The 26,552-nt window shown below is 48.0% G+C and overlaps 1 protein-coding gene across 4 annotated transcripts in view; it reads left to right on the top strand.

Moving 5' to 3' along the window:
• LOC128418361 (basal cell adhesion molecule-like) overlaps window positions 1–21,400 on the top strand; it is a 29,827-nt gene extending 8,427 nt beyond the window's left edge. Inside the window, exons 1-9 of one of the 4 annotated variants that reach the window (XM_053397961.1) lie at window positions 11–90; window positions 360–507; window positions 3,979–4,103; window positions 7,748–7,949; window positions 11,362–11,504; window positions 13,953–14,118; window positions 15,335–15,470; window positions 16,563–16,667; window positions 19,891–19,997. In XM_053397961.1, the coding sequence (XP_053253936.1) occupies window positions 429–507; window positions 3,979–4,103; window positions 7,748–7,949; window positions 11,362–11,504; window positions 13,953–14,118; window positions 15,335–15,470; window positions 16,563–16,653 (942 nt within the window). In that variant the 5' untranslated portion in view covers window positions 11–90; window positions 360–428 and the 3' untranslated portion in view covers window positions 16,654–16,667; window positions 19,891–19,997. Of the gene's footprint in view, window positions 1–10; window positions 91–146; window positions 203–359; window positions 508–3,978; window positions 4,104–7,747; window positions 7,950–11,361; window positions 11,505–13,952; window positions 14,119–15,334; window positions 15,471–16,562; window positions 16,668–19,890; window positions 19,998–21,311 lie in introns of those variants that run through there. The other 3 variants (XM_053397960.1, XM_053397958.1, XM_053397957.1) reach the window with 3 other exon arrangements.
• The last annotated feature ends 5,152 nt before the right edge of the window (window positions 21,401–26,552 follow it).

The following is a 26,552-nucleotide window of genomic DNA, read 5'->3' as shown; positions in this document are numbered from 1 at the left end:
TTTCGTGCTTGAACTTCTTTACACCCCGACGGATCTCTCTGCGTGCGCGTCGACGGAGCTGCGTCTTCAGTTCCTCAACTGGCCGCTCCGGTTTAGTTTGTTATTAACTTCTTTCCCCACCCCTTTGGCGCGGGCAAACAAGTACAGAGACGCCTCTCGGTCTCGTGGGGGGAGAGAGACAGAGAGAGAGAGGAAGAGAAAGGTTGGTGCGCAGGGGAAGCAGAGGTTGGGGAGACGGTTTGTTTCGGGGGTGCAGCCAGAGCGCCCCACTTCCTTCTTCTGTTAAGCGCGGCCGGTTTCCCACGCGCGGGTGCGAGGCTGCTAAACGCGGTGGCTTTCTCGCTTCTGTTTTCTTTAAGGGCGAACCAGGAAACGGAGGAGGGAACTTTCTCATTACCCAAAACAGAAGGCAAGCAGGCAGCGGGGCGATGATGGCGCAGTTTCAACAGAAGCTCTTCTGGCTGGTGGCGGCTGGCCTGGCCGTGACCCTGCGCACCAGCCAGGCAGGTGAGTCGAATGGCACAACACTGAATGGAAAACAAGGAGCCGGTGCGGAATTCACTTCGCTGGCCCACCTTTTAAAACTGCCCCGTGCTCCTGCTGCCCCTTTGCTTTGAGAGGCCACAGTGGTAGGGCGGGTGCTTGGCATGCAGAAGGTGGGGGGGTGTTAATCCCCGGAATCTCCATTTAAAAGGATCAGAGAGCAGTTGATGGGATGTACATGTCTGCCTCAGACCCCAGAGAGCTGCTGCCAGTCTGAGTGGGCAGCACTGAGTGAGATGGACCCATATGTAGCAGCTTGACATTTTGCAGGCAAAACCTTTTGATTGCTTCCTGTTAATTGAGCATTCACTCTGCAAGTGTTATTCCACACTGCAGTTTTGGGAAACTGGACTTGTTGCAAAAGAGCACTAATCTCATTTTAAGTTGTACAACCTGAATTTGCCGGTGGGTAACCAAATCCAGCATGGAAATAGCAAGCGCCTGGAAGCTTTTCTGGCTCGATTTCTGCATTTCACATTGTTGCCGAAGGCCTTGTGAGAAAGAGCTGGCAATCTTCTTTCCCACTCTCACGAAGCTTTAGTTCTGCTTCTGTGTGGTAAGACCAGTTGGGCTGGGAGATCTTGTGAGGCAAGGGAAGAGCCAGTCCACCCCAGAATCGGCATCGAAAACAGAGTTTGTAATTAATGAAAGGATGGCAAGAAGATGAACAAGAAGTGTTTTGTTGAGCCAGCTGTATGGTCACCTACACACTGCAGCCGACACACTAATGCGTCACAACACACAGTTTGAAAATCTCCGGTGTAGTGGCCAGGAGACTTAACACACACAGCATACCTTTAAAGCACATTCAAAGCACCATTCCCCCTGAAGAGCCCTGGGAAACGTCGTTTGTTAAGGGTGCTGGGAATTGTAGTTCTGTAAGGGGCAAACTACCATTCCCAGGATTCTGTTGTGGTGGCGGGCAGGGGAAATGTCCTTTGAGTGTGTTTTAGAGGTATGGTGTGTATGCAGATTGTGTTACGACTCAGAAAGGTCCACTTGAATCTTAATAATAAGTATTATTATTTTATTATTTACATACCCATACCCATAAACTCTTTTGACTGCATTTGACAAGCCAGTCTGTCCCACCCACTGTAGCCACCCCCTCTAGAAATTTGGGGGTCACCTTCCTTTCAGGATTGTTGTAAAGATGACAACTGGATGCAAATTCTAAATATTACTGAAAGAGATTTTTGGGCTCAGGCTTGCCTGGGTGTTCGTAGACATGTGTGGGCTGGCTTTGGGTTCTTGGAGAACGGATCTAGGAAGTGTTTGCAGAGTCAGGCCATCTGTCTGTCTGTCTCAGTATTATTCATGATGACTAGCAGCAACAACTGTCCACAGTTTCTACAGGGGTCTTCTTCTCTCTCTGCCCGACTTTTGAGATTACCTGCAATCTTTTGCTTTCAAAATGCCTTCTTAGCCACAAGCTGTGACCACATCTTTTAATAGAAGGTGCTCTGTGCATGCTTGTTTTGCCCCCGGGGTTGTGTCAAGGGCCTATGGGACAAGTTTTGAGGTTGAGCCTCTGCAATCAGTAAGACTAGGAGGCAGTGTGGTGTAGTGGTTAGAGTGTCAAACTAGGATCTGGGGGAGACCAGGTGTTCATATGCCCACCTGGCCATGAAGCTCACTGGGCGTCCTTGGGTCAGTCACTCACTGCCTCTCAGGCTAACCTACCTCACAGGGTTGTTGTGGACATTAGAGGAGAACGGGGAGAAACATGTATGCCACTGTGAGCTCCCTTGAGAAAGTGGGTGGGAAAGAAATGCAATAAATAAATAATACAGATATGGTTTGGCGAAAGGGACACAAAGATGTAGAAATGTTTGCATATATATAAATAAACATTTTCCTTCCTAAGTGAAAGCACCAATCAAGGCTGCTTAAGACATTTAATGGTTTCAGTTTCAGTATATGTCTTTCTCTCTCAAGCGTGAAGTTTCTTAGGGGCAAAGTGTAGACAGTTAAAAACCTAAGCAGAAAAACAAGCAGAAAATCAGCAATTGAGGCTGCTCAATACATTTAAATGTTAGTTTCATGATGATGATGATGATGATGATTTTAAATTTGTACTCCACCCTTCAGCCAAAGATCTCAGGGTGGTTCAAAGCACAGAAATACAAAACGAAAACACATAATAACGAACAGAACAAACCCATAATCCCTCCCCAACCAAAATGAAGGACACAAAAAGGTTTTCAGTGTAGAACAAAAATAGAATGAAAAATGGCCTTTTGCAACAAACAAGGAAACCAAGAAAGGAGCCAACCAAACTTCATGGGGCAAGGAGTTCCATAATCTCCCTCTCACCCCTTGTATCCAGATGCACTTCGACCCTAGGTGGGACAGAAGGAACTGCCTCTCCTTCCTACCTTAAGAGAGCAGGAAGGATGATACAGAAGGAAGTCCACACCAGACATTTAAATCACTCTTATGTTCCCCCAACCCCACCTCAAAGGAACTTGGGAACTGTAGTTTGTTGCAGGGACTGAAAGTCTTTAGGAGACCCTCACAGATCCACAATCAACTACAGTTCCCAGGATTCTTTGGGGGAAGCCTAGGCTTAGATTCGCCATCCCAAAATGTACAAGGATTACAGTGGTGCCCCGCAAGACGAACGCCTCGCAAGACGGCAAACCCGCTAGACGAAAGGGTTTTCCGTTTTGGAGGCGCTTCGCAAAACAAATTTCCCTATGGGCTTGCTTCGCAAGACGAAAAAGTCTTGCGAGTTCCTTCGGGGGTTTTTTCCCTCCCCCCCCTTTTCCTAAGCCGCTAAGCCGCTTATCAGCTGATCCACTGATAAGCCGCTTAACAGCTGATTGCTAAAAGCCGCTAAACCGCTAATAGCGCTAATCCGCTAAGCTGTCAATGGGCTTGCTTCGCAAGACGAAAAAACCGCTATACGAAGAGCCTTGCAGAACAAATTAATTTCGTCTTGCGAGGCACCACTGTACATAACATAATCCCTTCTTTGTGTGCCTTCTCCACGAACGGTCCGGAGAGTGTCAACACAAGAAGGGGCCTTTTGTGCAGTGGCTCCATGTTTATGAAATGCTCTCCCCCGGGGTGGTTTGCCTGGTGCCATCATTATACACATTTAGGCACCAGGCAAAAATGTTCCTCTTCAACCCGGCCTGTGGCTGACTTACATCTGATGCCCTTTTAAATGTGCTGTGGAACAGAGGACTGTTGGTTTGTTTCTGTTCTTATTTTTGACACGTATTTTGTTTTGTTTTGTAATTTTGTGTTGTGAACCACCCTGAGACCTATGGGGTAGGGCTGTATACTTTTTTTGAAAAATAAAAAAGTAGGAGATGAGAAATAAGAAGTGGGTACCGGAGTTGATCTAGCCAACAAGCTTGGGGGACCCGTTGGTTCAGAGTGGATGGCGGCCTCTATCTCACTCCATCCCCTCTTTTATAATTCCAGAGGTCTCCATCGTCCTTCGCAGCGACCAGGAGGGTCCTGTCCTTGAGGGCGGGAACGTGACTCTGGAGTGCCTGGGCAGTGAAGGAGAGGAGATGAGCGGATTCACTTTCCAGAAATACAGCAAGGTGCGGATAAACTTCCAAATGTAATTGCAAGACAAAGCAGCGAGGAGGGAGATGGGCAGCTTGCTCAATAGGGGGCGCTGTGCTGTGCTTACGGAACATTTGGTTGCAAATAGAGTCATGCCTCATGTTACGTTTGCTTCATGGTACGTTTTTTCAGGTTGCGTCCCGGAAAGGGTTACTTCCGGGTTTTGCTGCTCACGCATGCGCAGACATGCAAAATGACGTCATTTGCAGAAGCGGCAAATCGCAACCTGCGCATGCGCAGACGTGCCACTGCGGGTTGCGTTCTATTCATGTTGTGAACGGGCCTCCGGAACGGATCCCATTCACAACCAGAGGTACACTGTAGTACAACGGGCAGCACCCAGAGGGGCATCCAAAGTTATTTCCTAAGTTCAGGTGTGCGTGCTGTTGCTTTTCTTCATCCAAAATGGGCCCCATCCACGCACAGTGGAGGAGCGATGCAAGTAGGACGAGTGGCTGAAAGGTTTGCAGACGTAGAACGTTGTTGTTTTGAAAAAGCCTAGGGCAGGAGATGGGGAAATCCCAGGGCAGCGCAAGGGAGGCTGAGCATGCTCTGTGCTGCGGCTGCCGAATGCTGACTCACTTGTGGCTGGAGATAGAGATAGAGAAAAAGAAATTATAATACTGGAATGTACCAGACAGGCTCCTGATCAGCAGAACTCCATTCTGCAACACCCCCACTTTTGGACTTCGTAACAGCCAGGCCTTTTTCTCAGGGAATCTGGGAGTGGGGTTGTATTAGCTATCCTAGAAGCGTAGAGTTGGAAGGGGTCCCATGGGTCATCTAGTCCAACCCCCTGCAATGCAGGGATAATGATCCTGACCAGATAATTCTCAGTACTACTTCACCATGCTAAAATTCCCAGGATTCTTTGGGGCACAACTGCGGCAACACCAGTATAAAAGGCAACATCCTAGATAGCTCAGTCGGTAGAGCAGGGGACTCTTCATCTTTGAGTTGTGGGTTTGAGCCCCATGCAGGGCAAAATATTCCTGCAATGCAGGGGGATGGATTAGACCTTCGAGGTCCCTTCCAATTCTACAGTTTGGTGTTTATTATGTGGGCAGGACCCTTTTGCTAGGCCTCAGGTGGGCAAGTTTCAGGTAACTCTCAGCCTAACTTCATGTGGTGAGTAGCATGTAAATTGGGGGTGGGGAATGGCAGAGAGAGAGAGAGAGAGAAAAGGGTGACAGAAAGGAAGCGAGACAAAGGGATGGCCCCGCTTATCTTCTGCTCTGATGTCACCTACATTGGGCTCCAGCCCACCTTAGGCTCCAGCCCTACCGTCTGCCAATGTCTACTCTGCCCCCAACCCCAAAGGATTGCCCCAAATGTAATGTAGCCTCTGATAGCTGCCCATCTCTGACTCAGGAAGAACAAACTAAGGACAGAGATTGGTAACTTAGGCTGAGCACACACTATACATTTGAAGCACATTTCCCATCCCTGCAAATATTCCCAAGAATGATAGTTTACCCCTTGTGGTGCTGCAATTCCCTGCACCCTTAGCAAACTACAGTTCCCAGGATTTTGGTGGGGTTGTTTTTTGAGGGGGTGTGGTTTGACTGTGTGGTGTGTGCAGCCTTACTAGTAAGGATTTGGTAGGATAAGAACCATGTGATAGTATGGACAAGTATATTTCAGAATTGGTCTGGACCCAGTTTCGTTGTAGCAACATCCCTCACAGAACTTGAGGAATTGTACATTTGCAATGTGGCTGGTAATCACTTGTCCCAGAATCCATACTCCTCTTTGAATAATAATAATAATAATAATAATAATAATAATAATAATAATAATAAAAAATTTTATTTATATCCCTCCCCAGCCGAAGCCGGGCTCAGGGCGGCTAACAACAATAAAACAGTACAAAAGTACAACACAAACAACACTCTAAAATCATTCATTATAAAATTAATTCAAATCAAGCCACTGGCAACCATTGGGCCAGAGCTCCGCGAAGATTGCTGAGGGAGGGAGTCAGGCTGTGCCCTGGCCAAAGGCCTGGTGGAACAGCTCTGTCTTGCAGGCCCTGCGGAAAGATGTCAAGTCCCGCAGGGCCCTAGTCTCTTGTGACAGAGCGTTCCACCAGATTGGAGCCACAGCCGAAAAAGCCCTGGCTCTGGTTGAGGCCAGCCTAACCTCTCTGTGGCCTGGGACCTTCAAGATGTTTTTATTTGAAGACCGTAATTTTCTCTGTGGGACATACCAGGAGAGGCGGTCCCGTAGGTATGAGGGTCCTAGGCCGTATAGGCTTTAAAGGTTAAAACCAGCACCTTAAACCTGATCCTGTACGCCACCAGGAGCCAGTGCAGCTGGTATAGCACCGGGTTCTCCCCTACCCAGCCCAGTCAAGTCTCTTGGTTCGCAGCCCCTATAGTGAAACAGGTTTGTTGTGTGAACATGCTGCTCATGAGGAGGAAAGGTCTTTAAAGAAAGGCTTTGCTAAACCCAAGCTGCTCACATGTAGACTTGAATTAAGAGTTCTGGAGGAGGTATTTTATGACAGGTGTTTTGTTGACTGGAGAGAGAATGGGAGGCTGCTCTAAGCAGGATTGGGAGGAGATGGGAGAAATTGGGAGGCCACAGCTCAGTATTAGGGAGTGTCTGGGGGAAACAATAATAAAGGCCACCAAGTGGCCACTAGGGGACACTGTTTCCAGGAAGTAGAACCATGCCCCTGCAGCTGCTGGGAGTCAAGATGGCAGCAGTTAGAGCAGGGATTGGGAGCCTTTGGTCCTCTAGATGCTGTGGGATGACAACTCTCTTATTTCCTGTCTGCCTGTTGGCAATGCTGGCTGGGGCTGGTGGGAGCTGGAGTCTAACATGATCTAGAAGGCCACAGATTCAACATACATGGCAGGAACACTGTTAGAATTCCTGCTCCGTGATTGCAGTCATGGGATTATTGTCTATCACATGACGGTGTATGTTTTGACTCCACAGAGTGGGAAGTGATGGAGACAGGATGTTTGTGTTACTGTGTTCCGTGAAGTGGGACTATAGTCCTTTGTTTTTTCTCTTTGCTGTCTGATGCTAGAGAGAGAGGGAGCCATGTTGCAGTGCTCCGTGTGTTTATATGTAAATAAAGTAGATTAGCCAAAATGCTGAGTTGCTGAGGTCTGTTACGGAAGCTGCAAAGACTCTGCGGATCCCTAAGTGTGCCGATGTCTGTTGGCATCGGTCGCTGTGATGTTCAGGCTGAAGAAAGCTTTTGAAGCTCCCGAACGATCGACCAGGAGGGAGAGAACATGCCAGTTGGGCATGTGTCTCTGCCAGGGTCCTGCTCGAGTGTAGGACAAGCTCCTGACAACTAAAGGCCAACTAAAGGAACCTTATTTTTGGCTCCCTTTGCTTCCTCGCTCAACCGCGGTGCAGCTGCTCCGATTGCCGTGTGCCACCCTAGACTCCAAACGCAACGCTTAACAATGGTCAGGTCTCCAACCAAAATGCCTTAACGTTCACTGAATGGCCCCAGAGTGCATTGAAGCCCATGTCGGTGTGGCTTGAGTGGCGTGGTGCTCAGAAGGGGACCTGTGCCACCGCCAGTTGGCATTTCGGGTAGCGCCATCTTGCAAAGGGCGTTGACTAATGCGAGGCATTCCTCTCCCTGTTGCAGTGGCTCCACTCCTGGATCTCCCTCGACGAAGCCAGCGAGATGCGCTGCTGGTTTTACGACGTCAGCGTCAGCTACGACGACGACCGCCTCCAACTTGCCATCAGTGGACTGAAATCTTGGCACGCTGGACCTTACCGCTGCGCCGGCTCCAACGGCACCAACAATGCCTCTGTCTCCAATGAGCTGGACCTGCAGATGGAATGTACGTGGGAAAGTTCCTTCCTTCCTGTGGCTCCTAGTGGGTGATGGAGAAATAGCAGGTGGGGAGGATTAGCGGGGCTGCCTTTGCAACTGGCCTTTGGCAATTTGTAGGTAACTGGCAGGAGTGTAACCTCCTGCAGGGACTGTTGGTGCCAGCCCTGCCCTCGCTCCCTTAGCCACACACAGCCCAGCTGCGGCCATGGCCTTACTTTAAGGAAGAGTAATAAAGAAGAGCACTCCTGAGCACCAACAGAGTGCTTTCTAACTTATCCTGAGCACATACGACTTGTCAACACACATTTAGAATATGAACGCCACCCGCACTTCTCTCCTTAAAGGGACCCCTGACCGTTAGGTCCAGTCGTGACTGACTCTGGGGTTGCGGCGCTCATCTTGCTTTATTGGCCGAGGGAGCTGGCATTTGTCCGCAGACAGCTTCCGGGTCATGTGGCCAGCATGACTAAGCCGCTTCTGGCGAACCAGAGCAGCACACGGAAACGCTGTTTACCTTCCCGCCAGAGTGGTACCTATTTATCTACTTGCACTTTGATGTGCTTTTAAACTGCTAGGTTAGCAGGAGCAGGGACTGAGCAACGGGAGCTCACTCCGTCACGGGGATTCGAACCGCCGACCTTCTGACCTTCTGATCAGCAAGTCCTAGGCTCTGTAGTTTAACCCACAGCACCACCTGCGTCCATACTTCTCTCCTTAGGACACAGGAAAGGCTCAGCCCTCTTTTGACGGCATCCTGAGCCCATAAAATATTTCATAAATTTCTTCTTCTTCTTCTTCTTCTTCTTCTTCTTCTTCTTCTTCTTCTTCTTCATCGCTTACATCACAGATGTTGTTGTTATTTTTTTATTATGAGTTATTAAATTTGTATATTGCCCTATACCCGTGGATCTCAGGGCAGTTCAAAACATAAAACCACAATATAAAAAAACACAAAATACATCCTAAAAATGGCAATGAAAACAACACAACACATTTTAAAGGGGCATTAGATGTCAATCAGCCCACGGCCTGGTTGAAGAGGAACGCTTTTGCCTGGCGCCTAAAAGGGTATTATGAAGGCGCCCGTCTCAGCCTCTGTGGGGAGAGCATTCCACAAATGGGGAGCTACTGCAGAAAAGGCCCGTTCTTTTGGTGCCACCCTCTGGACTTCTCGAGGAGGAGGCACACGAAGAAGAGCCTCAGAGGATGATCTCGGGGTCCAGGTAGGTTCATATGGAGAGCGGTGGTCCTTGGGGTATTGCTGTCCTGAGCCATTTAAGGCTTTATAGGTCAGAACCAGCACTTTGATTTTGCCTGGAAACTACCGTATTTTTCGCTCTATAAGATGCACCAGACCACAAGATGCACCTAGTTTTTGGAGGAGGAAAACAAGAAAAAATATATTCTGAATCTCAGAAGCCAGAACAGCAAGAGGGATCGCTGCACAGTGAAAGCAGCAATCCCTCTTGCTGTTCTGGCTTCTGGGATAGCTGCGCAGCCTGCATTCGCTCCATAAGATGCACACACATTTCCCTTTACTTTTTAGAAGGGAAAAAGTGAGTCTTATAGAGCAAAAAATACAGTAATTGGTAGCTGGTGCAAGTTGGACCAGTATTGTTGAACTCCAATCCCCCATCAGATCACTTGCCGCTGATGTAATGCCCACTCAACTACTTCGATCTGTGGAACTGACACATTTACAAGTACCACATGATGTTCTGCACTTGCAAGGAGCTGATCCCTCAGTGTGGCGTCACCTGCCCTTTGGGACTCCCTGCCATTGATATTGGGCAGGTGACGTCATTGGGCTGCTTTTGGCGCCTGCCAACATTTTGCTGAATCGAGCGCATCCAGACATGTAGATTTGGCGTGTATTTTAATACGCTGATTTTCTTTCCACCGTGCATATTTTTAAAACTGCTGATCTTAAATACAGAAAAGAATTAAGCCAGCTTGTTTTTAAATATCTGGTTTTTATTGGCAATCCTCGTGTTTTTATGCAAACCACTGAAGAGCTTTTGATGATTAAGTGGTACGGAAATCCTCTTTGAATAAAATCAGCCCCATCCGGCGTGGTCAGTGATGATGAGAGGAGATGAGCCCAACAACATCTGGAGTGCCACAGGTTCCCGAACTTTGGCTTACTGCGATACCCTTGTGCCACAGCGAGAGTCTGTGCTGGTGCTCTGTGCCTGCTTGATTTAACCACGGACTGGTGCATATGTGTGCGGGTTTGCAAATTCTACAAACTTTGGTCCCAACGGAACAGTAAAGGCAGCGGCTCATTACCCACGTTCTGTATTTCCGGGCACGCATGACCTGTCATCAAATGACAGCACATACTGAAGATCAAACCTTCAGGCATTTTCTGCATGGGCCGTCGCAGCTCTTAATGGAATGGGGAAGGCTTTTAAAAGTTGTTTCTCACAATCTGAAATATCTCTCTGGAGCGTATCCCTGCAGCAGACTTTTTTAAAACAACAACAACAAACAAACATCACCTTCTTCCCAGGGAATCCTGGGAAACGTAGTTCTGCAAGGCTTCATTAGCAGCACCCTCGTTAAAGGGAAATTCATAGGATTGAACTGGGCAGGAGGCATAGGAAGTTAAAGTGGACCTAAAACCTATCTTACGCAACTGTTTTAAAGCATTTTGATTTAGCTACTCACTTTCATGATTACTTTGTACTCTTTTTATTTTGTTGTATGCTGCTGCCCTGGTAGTGTTTGCTTGTTTGTTTGTTTAATGCCACATTGGCATATACAGAGTTTTTCTACGTAGATTCTATCAGCAAAGCTCAATCAGCACAAACTCTCATTTTACATCACTTGCACCTAAAACTCAGTAAAGAAGGGGTGAGGGAGTAACTAAAAACATCAAGAAAGGAAGGAGAGAGAGGGGAGATGATGACGATGAAAGAAAGTCACATTTGCTTAAGCCTCTCCTTCTGCTCATATTATTTTGCTAGGGAAAAACAAAAGATTTAAATGGTTAACCAGGCTTGGAATTCCTAAGTTTATGCCTTCATATAAAAGTTGCTTGAACCTGGTCAGGCTGCAGATATTTATAGCAAATGCTTTGAAATTGTGATTATGGAATATCAACAACAACAACGATAAAATATCAATAATGTGTCAATATTAGCCCTGATATTTGTTATTTATTTTGTTGAATGTTTATTCATTTTGTTAAATCTGTGTTCCACCCTTCATTCAAAGACCACAACATATATTAACTTTTAAAAAATGTTTAACGGTTTAAACCAATCAATCAATGCAGGTTACTTGTTTACACAGCAGCAATAGGATCTAGGTGACAAAAACCCAGGGATGGCATTATAATGATGATGATGATGATGAAGAAGAAGATGGTGATGATTACTATTACTATTATTATTATTACCTCTCTCCTGCTCCAGATCTGCACAGCATCCTCCTTGCTCGCACAAACACCTGGTGTGGGACAGTTGGAGATTCTGTCACGATACTTGAAGGCAGCGACCTGCACCTTCGGTGCTCTGCAGGTGCTTCAAAGCCCCCGCTCTACGAATGGACCCGAGAGGTGAGAAGACCTTTAGATCTTTAGAGCAGGGCCAGGGAATCTTATCTCTTCCAAGCCCCACTGGCCCGCAGACCAGTTACTTATGCGTTGTAAAAGACGTGTTGCAACGCGTAAGAAAAATAGCACAGGGCTGGTTGCCAGGTGGAGAGCGGCACGGTGGCGAAGCTGCCAGCACCTTTGCTAAGCTAAGCAGGCTCCGGTATGGTTTCAGATTGGATGGGCGACTGTGCGTTGAGATTCCTGCATTGGGGTGGGCGGGCTAGATGACCCTCGGCTCTACAACTCTGTGGCCCCTTCAACCCTTGGCTGCTCCTATTGGGATCCAAGAGGAGGCCTAGCCAAGAATATGTGGTTGGGGCAGGGTGGGGGCTTAATGTAGGGGAGGGGAGTGCCTGGGCACATGTGGGTGCACCAACTCCACCCGCAACCCATGGGCGTTCACGGGGGATTTTTCCAGCAGAGGCCAAACGTTGGGAGCAAGCTAGTTTCTTACCCAAAACCAGGGGAGAAAAGTGCCTGAAGATTTTGCCTCATATCTCAGGTTTTGTAAATGCTGTAAACTTCGTTTTTTAAAAAAGTTTAAAGGCTGGCAATTACTATTTCTATTGGGGGGGGGGGCAAGTGCCAGCTGCACGCATATGCCTCAGCCTTCCTTTGTTGAGTTGGAAAGCGCCTCATAAGCGCCTGTCAGAAGCTGCTTTCGCACCCAGGCCTTTAAAGCACGTAGCTTCCCCCAAGGAATCCTGAGAAGGCGTAGTTTGCCTCCCTTCCCAGAGCTACAGTTCCCAGCACCTTGAGTGAACTATGGTTCCCAGGATTCTCTGGGAGGGATCCATGTGTTTTAAGAGTACGGTGTGGGAAGGATGCAGCCAGACATGTCCAGAAAGAACAGGGAGAAACGGATGCATGAAGCATGTGCAAGGACACATGTCCCCCTCCTGGGTTTAAGCCCTCGCATGTTCTCTTAAAATGCTTGAATAGGACTCAGAGCTATACTAGAACTAGCCCTGAAGAGGGAGGTAGCTGAAATGGCACACCTGCCCCTTCTATTGGAAAATATAGTTTTAAAATATACATACATATAATACATACATATATATATATAATAAAAGTTTGTTCAGGTTGATGAGCCCTGTTGGGTTTTGTCCTAGGTAAACAGTGTGGCTACTTAGCAACCCTGGAGAAAGGAATCTAAAAGTGGGCTTGCAATATCCTGACCCTTCTGTGCTTGGAAGAACCTACCTGCTCTTTCATTCCAAGGCAGTCCAATGAGATCTTTGCCCCACAGGGAAGGAAGGGACCCCTCCAGCACATGAGCCAAATGTTTGCCCCTTTTCTTCACAGACAGGGCATTTCCTGGAATCTGCACACACACACACCCCTGCCGTCATTTGCTGCTGCTGAGGCAATGTTTGTCAAAAACCCAAGTCCATTGTCTTTTTCTGCCCTCGCCTTATTTGCACATAGTTCAATGACGATGGAGAGTGCTATTAAAGCCATTGTGCGAACGCAGGGGAGAGCATTTCAAGGTGAAACCGGCTTCTTGTCCAAACACAGTGGCTTTCCACCTGTGAATTTTGCTCCTTCGTAGTCATCTCAGCTCCCCCTTGGCCCTGTGCCCATGTTAGCGTTGTGAGGTAAAACACAGATCCAGGAAGCCTGTGTTTACCTCATCGTCATAACAGGCTGTCCTGCTCTCCGTTAACAGGACTCACCCCCCAAAAATCACAAGGTGAGGAGAAAAGTATGGGTTGTACATATTTGGGGATTCGAAGATGGATCCCCAAATGTGCACGGTCAACATTTCCCCCTCACTTTTTTTTGGGGGGGGTGAGTCCAGTAAGCAGACATTTTGTGCTGAGGGGAGCTGGAGGGGAGGGATAAACTCCTTCTTAGAAAGACAAAAGGGCTGTCTCAGTTAAATCCTACTCAGGCTGGACCACGTCCATTGTTTTCAGTGGGTCTACTCTGAGTAGGACTAGCATTGGCTGCAACCCAAACTTCTACGTCGTCATTCTCTGCCCCTCATCTACTAGGGCGCCTGGCTCCTTAGGGATACCCCAGCCCCTATAACTATTACACACACCCTCAAAGTAAAAAAGACACACTAATTTCTGGAAATTTAATTGCGGAAGAGGGGGCGGGGGACGAGTGCAGGCAGTATTTGACTCAGGTGTTCCCAGTGTTGTTAAAGGGTGTGTGTCAACAAATGTAAAGATACTGCAATAACTGATAGGCAAGTTAATCTTTCTGTTTTTTGTTGTTTTGTTTAAATGGAATAACTTTATAAACCTATTGCACTCGACTAGGATTTAGGTTTTCACTGTTTAGCATCCGCTTCTCTTGCTGTGCCTAGTTCAGTGCTGAGTTTGCAAATGGCTGGAGGCTTGGATCTTTTAAAAAGTGCTCATAATTTTAACAGGGTTTCTCCCCCCCCCCCCCTTGCAGGGAGATGACTGGGTTCTGGTCTCCAGCGACTTGACGCTTTCCAAGGTGAACCGGGAGCAAGCCGGGACCTACACTTGCCGGGCGCAACACCCCACTTTGCCCCAGTTGACCAAGAGCAAGTCGATCCATCTGTATGTGGAGGGGAGCGAGCGCGGATTCACCCTCGGTAAGAACAATCCTTCGCCTTCACCCACTGAGCCCTCCCTGAGCCCACGTTTCGGAGGGTGAAACCCAGGCACCCTACCACCCTAGGCTGTGCCTCCTTCCTGAAGGCAGCTGGCACCTCCCTCGTCAGGGACCGTCTCCAGTCTTTACCCCCCCCCCCAAGTCCTCTTTCTCAAAGAATCATAGAATTGCAGAACGGGAAGGGCATGGAAATCCCTGAAATGCAGGAATTCTCCCTTTACTAATCCAGTAGCATCACGAACTGATACAACCATAGCCCAGTCCTGAATGCGTCTGTAGGGAAGGAAAACCCCGCTCAGTCCAAGGGGGCTTTATCCCAGACAATATGCACAAGGAATGGGCAAAGGCATGTCTGCTGACAGGAGCACTGGTAGCTGCTAAGCCACAGAAATAAACCGAGCCTCCATGTTTGCAGCTGTAGCTAGTTTCCCCAACACAGAGACACAGAAAGTGTGGTTTCTAAGAGGAGTCCACACATGTCACCAACCTGCAAAAGCAGGTTCAAAGGCATGGGCAGAATAATGTCCAGGTGGACATTATTGTTGTTGGTGGTGGTGGTGAGTTTCCCCCCAGAAAAAAACTAAGAAATTTGTTTGGTTGTTGGGGGCCCAGTCACAGTGCCACACACCCTGCCCCAGGCAGTGGCTAAATGTAACATGTGATTAATAAACTCAAGCAGTCAATGATCAGGATTAGAAAGGGCCACAACTTTATGTGATGATGGATTTTTTTTGCTCAGGCATTGGGTGTAGGCATTCCAACCTCCAGACAAAAAAAATCATTGTTTAATTTTTAAAAGGTACAGGAACTCAGTTCCCCTGAGTTCCTGCTAAAAAAACAGCAACCTTGGTGATGATGCTTACTACTACTACAAATCCCCTCATCCCTGACTGTTGACCTTGCTGGCTAGGGCTGATGGGAATTGGAGTCCACCCCCATCCAGACGATCAAAGCTTCCCTGTCCCCCTTTTCTAAAGGGCTGCTGGTCAGAGGCAGCAGTGCTTCTGAATGCCAGCCTCTGACAACAGCAGGAGAGGAGGGCAGCCCTTGTGCCCCGAGTCCTGCTTGCCACTTTGCCACGAGCACCTGATTCACTACCAATAATCACTGGCCTGATCCAGCAGGCCTCTTCTTGCACCCTCCGCTGAAGGTGCTGACCTGGCTTGCCTTTGTCGTGTCCGCCTTGTTCCCTGCAGAGTCCGTGCTGTCCCTTAGCACCCCAATGCTGGCCCTGGCTGTGGCATTGCCTGCAGTGCTGCTACTGCTGGTGATCTTGGTCTTCGCCTTCCTGATCCCCCGGCATCGGGCAGCTGCCAAGAAGAAAGCCGGCCTGTGAGTACTTTGCGGGGTTGTATTCCTGGGGGAGCTTAATGGTCTGCTGTAACCCTGCTGCAATGGGGGGGTGGGTGTTAAAGGGACCCCTGACCATTAGGTCCAGTCGTGACCGACTCTGGGGTTGCGGCACTCATCTCGCTTTACTGGCCGAGGGAGCCGGCATACAGCTTCCAGGTCATGTGGCCAGCATGACTAAGCCGCTTCTGGCGAACCAGAGCAGTGCACGGAAATGCTGTTTACCTTCCCGCCGGAGCGGTACCTATTTATCTACTTGTACTTTGACGTGCTTTCGAACTGCTAGGTTGGCAGAAGTAGGGACCAAGCAACGGGAGCTCACCCCATCGTGGGGATTCGAACCACCGACCTTCTGATCGGCACACAGCGCCACCCGTGTCCCTGGGTGGGGTGTTACTTCACTGTTAAAGCAGGAGCAGGGAACAGATGAGGCTGAGAGGGTCAAATGTCGCAGCCAACCAGCCATCTCTCTCTCTCTGGTACCTGGGGTTTTCCATCTCCTTAGCCAGATCCTTCTCTCCAGGCTCCCTCAAATACTTGCACCCCAAGTATTTGTGCATGGGTGGAATGTGTCCTTGATTTCTGATAACGCCTCTTGCTTGCCTCTATATGGAGCACAGAGAGGGGTTTGTGTGTATGAAACCTTTACACGCTGTGCAAAGGTAGCTTTTACTTTTGTAGCTCCACCTACTTTTGCCTCTGGCCCCACCCATCTCTGGTGTGCGGCCCCCCCAAGGAGGAAGGAAATGTGGCCCTCGGGTTGAGAAAGGACAGCTCAAGCATCTTCCTCTCTTCCTGGCTGTGCAGATAATCCAGCTGCAGCCCAAACGGTGGTGGTTTAATTCTTCCTTCCTTGGGGCCTCTTGCGATTAATTGGTTCCATTAATATACACATATGGACGAACCTGTACGTGTAGAATGAGCCTGAAAAATGAACCTCCTCCACTGGACTTTTGTGTCACTCTATGGCAGCTTAATTTCTTTTTTAAAAGAAAGAAAGAAAACGTTTTGCACTCTTATCAAGTGATGGAGAAAATGAAACCCGAATGCTACTGTCCACCTTTGTCTTTCCAGGGAAGACTCCGGCCAGCGTACCCCAATCTACAAAGGCAGCCTGGAGTCTGTGCCTTCCTCCGTTGGAGATACGCATCCCCTGGTGATGTAATAAAGAAGATACAGGTCAGCAGAAGTGCAAAGGATGTCTGGCGCCATCCCCTTTCCTGTTCATTCCCTTCCTTTAATCCAAAGTCCTGGAGGGGCAGGTGTTTGCCTGTTTTTGATGACTCCTCAGTTCGGAATTCCATAGGGGATCTAGAAAGCAGCGCAAAATCTGGGGTTCTCCTGAGAATATTTGCAGCAGTCGGCCTCTTGGTCATTTATCAAGGGCAATCTGTCGTGGCATCCGTAAGTAACAGCTGTGCAGGTGCTCCCCCGTGTGGACACAGGAGGGTAATGCAGGCACAGGTTTCTTTTTTTATTTTTTATAAGTTTTTATTGTTAAAATAGTTCATCATTAATACACATATACAAGCATACAAACATACATTTCATACAATCCTTACAAGTGTTCAAACATACTTACACTCAATCCCACAAATAGTTCCTTTCCCATCACCATCCACCACCCCTCACCCCACCTTTGTGTTTGACTTCCAATCTACTCAATTACAATTTCTTTCCACTTCTATTACTTTCTTTCACACATCTTTAGCCTAATTTCATACTTCTTTTTCTATTACACATTGTTATCCATCTTATTTGATATTTCAGTATTTGAAACGGAACTTGTTTATTCTAATAGGAGTTCTGATTTTTCGATATGATTTTGCAAGTATCTTTTAAACACCTTCCAGTCCCTATCTATCTTTTCTATTGAAATTCTTCCAATTTCTTCCATTGTTTTGGATATATTGTAATACTCCAATAATTTGGCAAGCCACTCTGTTTTTGTCGGTATTATGCCACTTCTCCAGTTTTTCGCAATCAATAGCCTTGGCTGCTACTGTTGCGTATAAATATAAGGTCTTATCTTCTTCCTTTAGGCTTCCTGGTACTATTCCCAATAGAAAACCTTCTGGTGTTTTCCTAAATGAGTATCTAAACATTTTTTTCATTTCATTATATATTATTTCCCAAAATTGTTTGATGTTTAAACAATTCCACCATATATGTATCATAGTACCTTTTCCCGTGTTGCATCGCCAGCAGACATCGCTACAATTTTTATTCATTTTTGCTATTCTTTCAGGTGTTAAATACCATCTATGTTGCATTTTAAGGTAATTTTCTTTCAGTATATAACACATAGTGAATTTCATATCTTCTTTCCACAATTTTTCCCATTGTTCAAACATAATATTTTCCCCAATATCTTGCACCCATTTAATCATTGATGCTTTAACCAATTCATCCTTTGTTTCCCACTCTAAAATCAGATTATACAATTTAGATATATTTTTTGATTTTTCTTGTATTAAGTATTTATCGAATTTTGATATTTCTTTTTAAAATCCTAACTTTTTGTCTTTCGCTAATCTATACTTAATTTGAATATATTGGAACCAATCACTAATATGAGCTTTAATTTCTGTGTAATCCTTTAATTCCAATTCTCCGTTTTCTTCCTTTAATACAGTTTTATAGGTAGCCCAATTTTCTTTCATATTTAATTTTTTCACTGCGACAATTTCTGCTGGCGATCAGGCAGGCACAGGTTTCAGGCAAGGGTGACGTAGGAATGGCTGAATCAACCCAGTTTGGTTTCTCGTCGTCTCCGCCCCCCCACCCGTCTTGAATTTCCCCCTTTTCCATTTCTGCTAGAACACTTTTTTTAAAAAAAAAGAAGCCCACATGAAATTCATATGCATTTTCAATATTATTCCTCTGGATATACATATTTTTGTGTAGGCTTAACTCTTCATGTGTGCCTTTGGGGAGCGTTGAAGTCAACTGCGTCAAAAATGTGGAGACATTCGCTTCGCGTATTGGTTTGGGAATTGCATTTATACCCTAATCTCCAATTTAAAGACCAGTTGGCCAGCCCTACCATTAGGGTGAGGCAACCACATGGGGCAGCAGCTGCTGGGAGGTGGGGCAGCAGCAAGGGGTCGGAGCTTTGTGTGCCACACAACACCCCCACCCTCGACCCACTAAGCCACCCTCCTGCCCTGAGGTGTGATAAGAGGAAACCATCCCATTGTCAGCACTGAAGTAAAGTTCAGTTTCCAGTCCAGTTAGTTCTGTACTTGGCAGTGGGAAGACACCTTGTTGTTCGTCTCAGGTAGTTAAAAGAGCTCAGGCCTGTCCTCCTGAGTATAGCTTGGGCAGACAGATCTAGTGTATCGTGCCCTGTTCTTTCCACTGCCCCAAATCTGCCTCCTGAGGTGCTCACCTCAGCTCGTCTCACACGAGGACTGCTTCATCCCTGCGTGATTAGCGGCACTTGCCAGAAATCCCCCCCCCTTATTTCTGTAGAACCGTTAAAATATACAGAAACCTTCACCTCATATGCAGCTGTACTAAGATGGATGCTGCAAGCAGCCCAATCCGTAACAGCGACTTTAGCTTAAAAGACGTGCACTCACTTACCACGTTGCTACTTAAAATATCACTTCCTTGGGGTACCTTTCCTTACCCTCCAGCTCTGGTTTAAATATTTAAGCAGCTGACTGGATGCAGCTGAAGAAACAGATCCAGAATAATAGGAGAACCGGAGATGTAATGAAGGACTGCTCAAAATTATGGGAGTCACCGTAGGGATGGGGGAGGGGTCTAGAGCAACACATGGCTGTCATTGACTGTTTTCATTCTCAAGCCTTGTGTGAGTGACAGGACCAGAGCTAATTTATTTTTTATGGGGAGGGGGTTAAAAGAAAAAAAAGGTGCCAGTATTTTTACCTTGATAGAAATGTTGTAGGTCCCAGCATAAAATGGCTACTGTGGACAGCAAGAAAGAGAAGCCGCTAATTTGTACGGGTCATAAAAGAAACACCATCACAAAAGAAGCCCTGGGTATAGCCCACACTTCTTTTAGTCCTGCTTCTTTTCCCCTGGGGGAAAACCGCTCTTTAGTGCTCAGTCAGAGCAATTGGGAGTTCAGATTTCCCTTGGATTGCTGTTTGTTCTGATTCATCACTAAAGAGCGGGTTTTCCCTCGGGAAGGAGCAAGGCGAGAGGGAAACCGCTTGGGCCTGTGTGCTTTCTAAGCATGCCACAAAGGAAAGTGTGTGTGAGCCCCATGTGGCCCCCAAAGGGAGAATGCCCTATTTGCCTGCAGTTGGTTGCTGTGTTCCATTGGAGAGGGGAGGTGCCACTCGAAGTGGGGTGGAACTGTGCCAATGCTGTGGCTCAGCCCGCGGTAATAAGTTTTCACAACATCCTCAGCTCTTTTCTTTTCTCCTAGGGTGAAATGGATCTCCCTCCTTTCTTTTGTCACTTTCAAGATCCAGCTTCTTCAGAAACTATGGGATGGTGGGGATGCTAACAATGTACAACGGTTGTTTTTGTGTATATGTTTGGGGCAGTCATTGAGTTGTTGTTTTTGGAAGGAGGGAGGTTGGAGCTATCGAGACCAAAAATGTAAGGGGCGATGGTGATGCTGAAGTGTGTATGAACCCCCCCTCCCCTTTCTGGGTTACTTGCTCTTTGTCTGCAGTTCTCCCCTTCTTGAGGTTGAGATGTTCTTTTCTGCCAGCGGACTGCTTTTCGACCTCTTGCTTGTCCTCGCAAGTGTTAGCCCCTTCCGGTTCAGAGGGACGCATGCCGCCTTCGGAAAGCGGTTTTGCTTCCGGTCAATTGGCAAGAGTTAGACTCAGAGCCACTGCAGAAGGATGTGCCCTGCAGAATTTAAAAACAACTAAACCTGGCCCCTTCATGCCGGAACTTGCCCCCTAGTTCCCCACAGACTGTTTGGCTTGCCGAGAGGGAAAACCGGCACAAGAGTGTGGCTGAAATTTTTTTAAGATCCCACCCAGGACAGGAACGTCCTGGGCCCCTTGGGGAGGAAGGGCATGGTATAAATTATATATGTAATATAACATTAAGCTAAGTTTAACCACTTTCTAAAATCCCCAGGCAGCAAAGAGGGGCTCCCCTCATTTCTTCCTTCCAAGAGCTCTCATCCTGGAGTCTTGGGGGCACCTGCCATTGCTGTTTCTTTATCTCTTTCCGCCTCAGACTCTGGATTTCTGCCTGACACTGCAAAGAGCAAGGCGAAATAATTAGTAGTCACTTTGTTCCTGTAGCGATTGTTGAGGAGTTCTCCCACTTTGGGGGAGGGAGGGGAGTTCTGCTCCTTGCTTTGAAACGTAACCCCTGCTCAGGGTTCCTTGGGGTTCTTCCTTTCCATGCCTTCCTTGGCCTCCGCTGCAGTCCTGCACCAAAACGCGCAGAGCCTTCTTGCTCGAGCTCTGTGCTAGTTCCAAGACCAGGAAGCGGCAAGATGTGCCTTGGAGTTTCAGTTGTTCCTCGCTATTATTTGCATGCTAACACGCGGGGGGGGGGGGTTGTAAAGAGGAGTGAGTGTATATCATGCTTGTCTCTGCAGCACGCAGTTTAAATGTCCCCCTATCCGGCACTTCCTTTCATCAAAATAAAAAATAACAAAATCTTGCAACGGTGGCTGTTTGGAGCGTGCGGCGCCGGGGTTCCCCCTCCCCCTTTTATCACCAGTGTTCTCCATGGGACCCATGGGGGATATAAACCAAGCCAAGCCACGGACGGGCATAGCTTCTCACCACTTCTTCCAGAACCGGAGCCATAAAAGGCCTCTCTTGGAAATTAAGTCCTTGTAAAAACACCACCATCCCCTGTGCCTGCATATAGGTCAGAGGCGGAGGCTGTACATCACGCAAAATCGGCAGTCAACACGTTCACCCTGGGCAAAGGGCGAGCAGGATGGTGCAGTGGCTGCAGCGTTAAGAAACCGACCTGCAGCCGGGTTTCTGCGGTTGTACAACCGCGGCTGTTTTCCTGCTGGGGCAAACTAGCTTTTGGTCTGTTTCGGTTCTGGCGCATGGTACTGTGCTGGTCTTTGTAATAATTAATTTTATTATTTATACCCCGCCCTCCTGGCTGGGTTTCCCCAGCCACCCTGGGCGGCTTCTGGCACATATAAAAACAATAATAAAAAGTCCAACCTTCAAAACTTGTACTAGGCATAGAGGCCGCTGTTGGCCCAGCTACGTACATCTGCACACACACAAACCACCTCAATGTGCCTTATCAAAGGTGGCAGAGCAGGAAATGGCTTGACATTTTTAATGCTCCAATTCAACTAGCTCCTTGTATAATCCCCGTTGCTGTATTGACTAAAAATGGTGTTCACAGAGTTGGAAGGGACCCCAGGGTCATCTAGTCTAACCCCCTACAATGCAGGAATCTCAACACATGGTCCCCCATCCAGTTTGAAGCAACAGACCCCACCTAGTCCTGGGTTAACGGCAGAGCAAACAGTACATTGCAAACCTCTTCCCAAGAGTGTTGATCCCAACTGTAATGCAATCTACTGAGAAGTATAGTAGAAATGCAATTGTTAGGGCTGGTCACTTAATAGAAACTCGGAAGTGCATTCAGCAAGCTCTCCCCAATCTAGTGCCCTTCATCTACTTTGAACTGCATGTATGCTGGCTAAGCATGATGGGATTTGTAGTCCAAAATGTCTGGAAGGCACTAGACCAGGCTTCCTCAAACTCAGCCCTCCAGATTTTTGAGACTACAGTTCCCATCATCCCTGGCCACTGGTCCTGCTAGCTAGGGGTGATGGGAGTTGTAGGCCAAAAACACCCGGAGGGCCGAGTTTGAGGAAGCTTGCACTAGATTGAGGAAAGCAGAGTTAAGCTGTGCAATGAGGAGGCTCCTGTTTTTGTCTACATCAGTGTTTCCCAACCTTGGGCCTTGAGCTGTTTTTGGACTACAACTCCCATCATCTCTAGCTAGCAAGACCAGCGGTCAGGGATGTTGGGAACTGTAGTCTGAAAACAGCTGGAGAACCAATGTTGGCAAACACTGGTCTCCATGGATGTAAGATGGTGCTCAGCATATTCTTTCTCCTGCCATAACCCTCTCTCCAACTTGTGTGAGGTCTTGGAAAATAGGTTGGTGCAATTGGAACTTGCAATCACACCTTATAGCACAAATCCCTCGAGCCGAAGGCTCCATGCAACTTTTATGTCGGTTCAAAGTATTATAGAATTGCAGGGTCATCTGGTCCAACCCTCTGCAATGCATGAATCACAACTAAAGAATCCCTGGCATGTGGCTATGCAACCTGTGTTTAAAAACCTCCAAGGAAGGAGAGCTTGCCACCTTCCAAAGTAGTCCATATCACTGTCAAACAGCTCTTAACATCAGAAAGTTCTTCCTAATGTTTGGTCATAGTCTCCTTTCTTGTAATTTAAATCCAATGGATCAATCCCTCTGGAGCAACGAGAAAACAAGCTTGCTGCAACTTCCCCAAGATACTTCATAGCTCTTAGCTGACCCTGCTTTGCCATTAAAGACAATTTTTTTACTAGAAGGGACAAAGATTGCCAACACGCTCAGTGTAGCTTAAAAGATGCCTCAGTCATTTGCTGTCGGTCATCACTGCCCAACTATCTCATGCAGTAGTTTCATTTCTCGCTTAATCCCAGGACATGAGATGCAAGAGGGTTTTGTGCCAGCAGCTGCAATCCTAACCCCACTTTTCGGGGAGCGAGCCCTACGGAATACACTGGGACTTCCTTCTGACTACAACTCCCAAGTTCCATCCTCGAAAATGACAAGTTGATTTGAAGAGGGGAGGGCATAAGATTAGCACGGTGGGTGCCCTCCTTCTCTGCCCCCAGTGCCCAGTAGGGAGCTGTTTGCAGAGAGAGAGCGGTAAAAGTTAATGTGGGGTGTAATGCATGCAGCACAGTCTTATGAGCTGTTGCCATTTGATGGCCGCCATGAAAGTTGGTGCCCATGACTGCGAAAAGAGAACAGAGTTTCTGTAAAAGGGGCAGAGGCGGCACTGCCAGGCAGCCTTCTAAGCCAGCTTGTTGCAGAAAGGGAACTTCAGTTGCAGATGCAAGCAGGAGAGAGAGCTGTGCCCCACAGTTAGCATTGCTAAATGTCCTCCCACTTTTCAGTCGGGCTTCCTGTGCTTTGGACAGCTGTAGGACAGGTTGTCATCCAACGGGTGAAGCTTTCCTCTCTGCCATATCAACATCTTGTTTTTGCAATTCAGCCTACCCCGGTCCTTCCCTTCTCCCTCTCCACCAAAAGGCACCATTTCAGCTTTCAGGAAAGAGGGATGGGGTGGGGGGTGGAGTGGAGTGCGCTCAGCTTCCAGCAGCGGGGAAAGGAGTGATTGACAGCAAGGCTCAATTTTCTCTTGGATGTATTCAAGATTAGATTGCAAAACTGCAGTGCATTTTAAGAGGATGTGGCTACATCATCATCATCGTCGCCAGAGAGAGAGAGACGTGATCCTGAAGAATAATTACACGTGGCTGAAAACACAAGAGGAACGCCGCCCCCCTTCTCCCTACACTCCCTCCCAAATACTGAACCCAAAGAGGGTCTGGTAGAAAGTAGACTCAACGGCTCATACCCAGGGCAGGCTGCAAATTTATAATGCCAGATAACCCACAGCAGATTCCTCTCCCGTGTTTTGCTCCCTTCCTACTAACAAAGCTCTCCTGGAGCTCTTGTTCTCTCTCATCACCTTGCACTTTGTTCAGATACTGTACCCTGTTTTCGCAAGGCCCAACCTACCCCAGACCTCTCCACGGGGTGATACAGCCCTCAGTTGCTCTTCTTTCTCTCTTCTCTCCCCCCCACCCCGCCTCCAGGGAACTAAGTATTGCTACTTTATTTTTTTCTGGTTCACCTGAGAATCATAAAATTGTAGAGATGGGAGGGACCCTAAAGGTCCTCTAGTCCAACCCCCCTTGCAACGCAGGAATCTTTTGCCCAACGTGGGGCTCGAACCCTCGACCCTGAGATTAGGAGGCTTGTGTTCTCCTGGCTGAGCTATCCCAGTCAAGCTGCCAAGCAGGATTGAACTTCCCTGCATCAGTTGATGGGATACAGAGTTCTATCCTGTTTTCTGAAGGGCAGATTCTGGCTGCATGTCTATATGCTCCACACCAGGCATTGCACAGGATGTCCAGTGTGGGGCAGGTGTTTGGGGCGTGGGGAAAACAGTCTCATGGGACACATGGGGAAGTCTGGCAGGCCGCATCTGGCACAGAGGCTGACCATTCCCCACTACTGCTTTAATCAGGGACTTTGCAGGGGGTTGGACTAGATGCCCCTTGGGTACCTTCCAGTTCTAAGATTCTATGATTTATTTATTTTTCATCAGGGGAGGAAGGGGCTTATCGGAGGCCTTGCACACAAGACCTGGGGCTCGAGCCCCCTGTGCCATCGACATCCCTGTCACTCTCCTTTTATCAAAGTTCAGCCCCAACTTTTCCATGAAGCCTCATCCCTCATCGCCAGCTGATGCAGAAGCGGAAACGCAAGGAAGGCTGCCTTTGCCCTCTCCTTATCCTTGCCTCTCCTGCCCCACTGTCTAAATTTAGGCTGCCAATTCCTCGGGGCAGGGACCTGCCTTTTGTCTGTGCGTCGCTGGGCCAGGCAGCCTACGCTCTGATGGAGCTCTGCGTGCAAATCAATGAAAACACAGAAAACCAATTACCATCCTAATTCTAGGTTTGCTCGAGAGACATGTTCCTGAAGAGGAAGCGGCAGAAATGTCCCACTCGCCGCCTGCTTTTGCTTTTCCAAGAATCTCGTTCCTTGCAGCTCTCTTGGTTCACAGCTATGGCCTCTTGTTGTCTGTACCCTAAAGAGGCCGGGGAGCCCTCTGTCCCTCCGTGGCATAATCCCATCATGTCCTGCCCATTCTCCCTGGGCAGCACCTGGTTCTAATCTCAGGACTCTCCCTGGACTACAACACTAAAAAGCAGCATGTTGCTATACCCAATGGTGCAGTGGTCCAGGGTTGTGCAGGGTCAAGGAGGGACACGGGTGGTGCTGTGGTCTAAACCACTGAGCCTCTAGGGCTTGCCGACTGGAAGGTTGGCGGTTCGAATCTGTGCGACGGGTTGAGCTCCCATTGCTCTGTCCCAGCTCCTGCCAACGTAGCCATTCGAAAGCACACCGGTGTGAGTAGATAAGTAGGTACTGCTGCAGCGGTAAGGTAAACGGCCTTTCTGTGTGCTCTGGTTTCCGTCATGGAGTCCCATTGCACCAGATGCGGTTTAGTCATGCTGGCCACATGACCTGGAAAGCTGTCTGTGGACAAATGCCGGCTCCCTCGGCCTGAAAGCAAGATGAGCCCCGCAGCCCCATAGTCGCCTTTGACTGGACTTAACTGTCTAGGGGTCCTTTACCTTTACCTTTACCTTTAACAGCAGCAGCAGAAAGAGGCGAAGGAGGAAGTGGGAGCAAGGCAATGGGGTCGCCACCATCACCATCCATGTCCCCACCATAGAAGGCTGTAACTCTCTGGCCCAGCGGGCCTCCAGCCATCCATCCTGCCAGCCATGTCAAATGAAAACAAGGAGAAAGTGAGCCAGGACAGGCCTGAAGAGAAGGTGGCAGCAGGAAGACTCTGGGTGGGGAAGGGTGTAGCTTGTAGGGTGCAGGAGTTTGAGAGGTGTGGAGGGTCAAGGAGGTTATGGGGATCAAGGGTGAGAGCTGGAGCTAACTGGGCTTCGTAGGTGGGTTGGGGGGTTGTCTGTAACATGAAAAACTTTAATAAAAATCTTAATGTGCAAAAGAAAAAAGCCCTCTTTTCCTAGTGATGCTGCTGTAGAATAGAATGTCCCTATTTTTATCTGAGGGATATTGGAGGGTATGTCAGCGTAGCCACTATTCAGTCTAGTCAGGTTCTCTACATGGGGAGGGGGGGGTGCGTCTTGTCCTTTGCCTCAGGTGGTAAAATGTCCCTGTCTTCTTATCCGCGCGGCATCTTAACCGGTCGCTTTGCTCCTGCCCCGACAGTGGCTGGGGGCTGATTGGATTAGGCACCCAAGGAAACCCTCTCGACCAAGAGGCCAGGAAGACATTCACCTTGCTAATGAGCAGAAT

Source organism: Podarcis raffonei, chromosome 8 (assembly GCF_027172205.1).
Source record: "Podarcis raffonei isolate rPodRaf1 chromosome 8, rPodRaf1.pri, whole genome shotgun sequence".
Taxonomy (NCBI): domain Eukaryota; kingdom Metazoa; phylum Chordata; class Lepidosauria; order Squamata; family Lacertidae; genus Podarcis; species Podarcis raffonei.
Note: the sequence above shows the minus strand (reverse complement) of the source record. Positions and strands in the feature narration are given on the sequence as shown.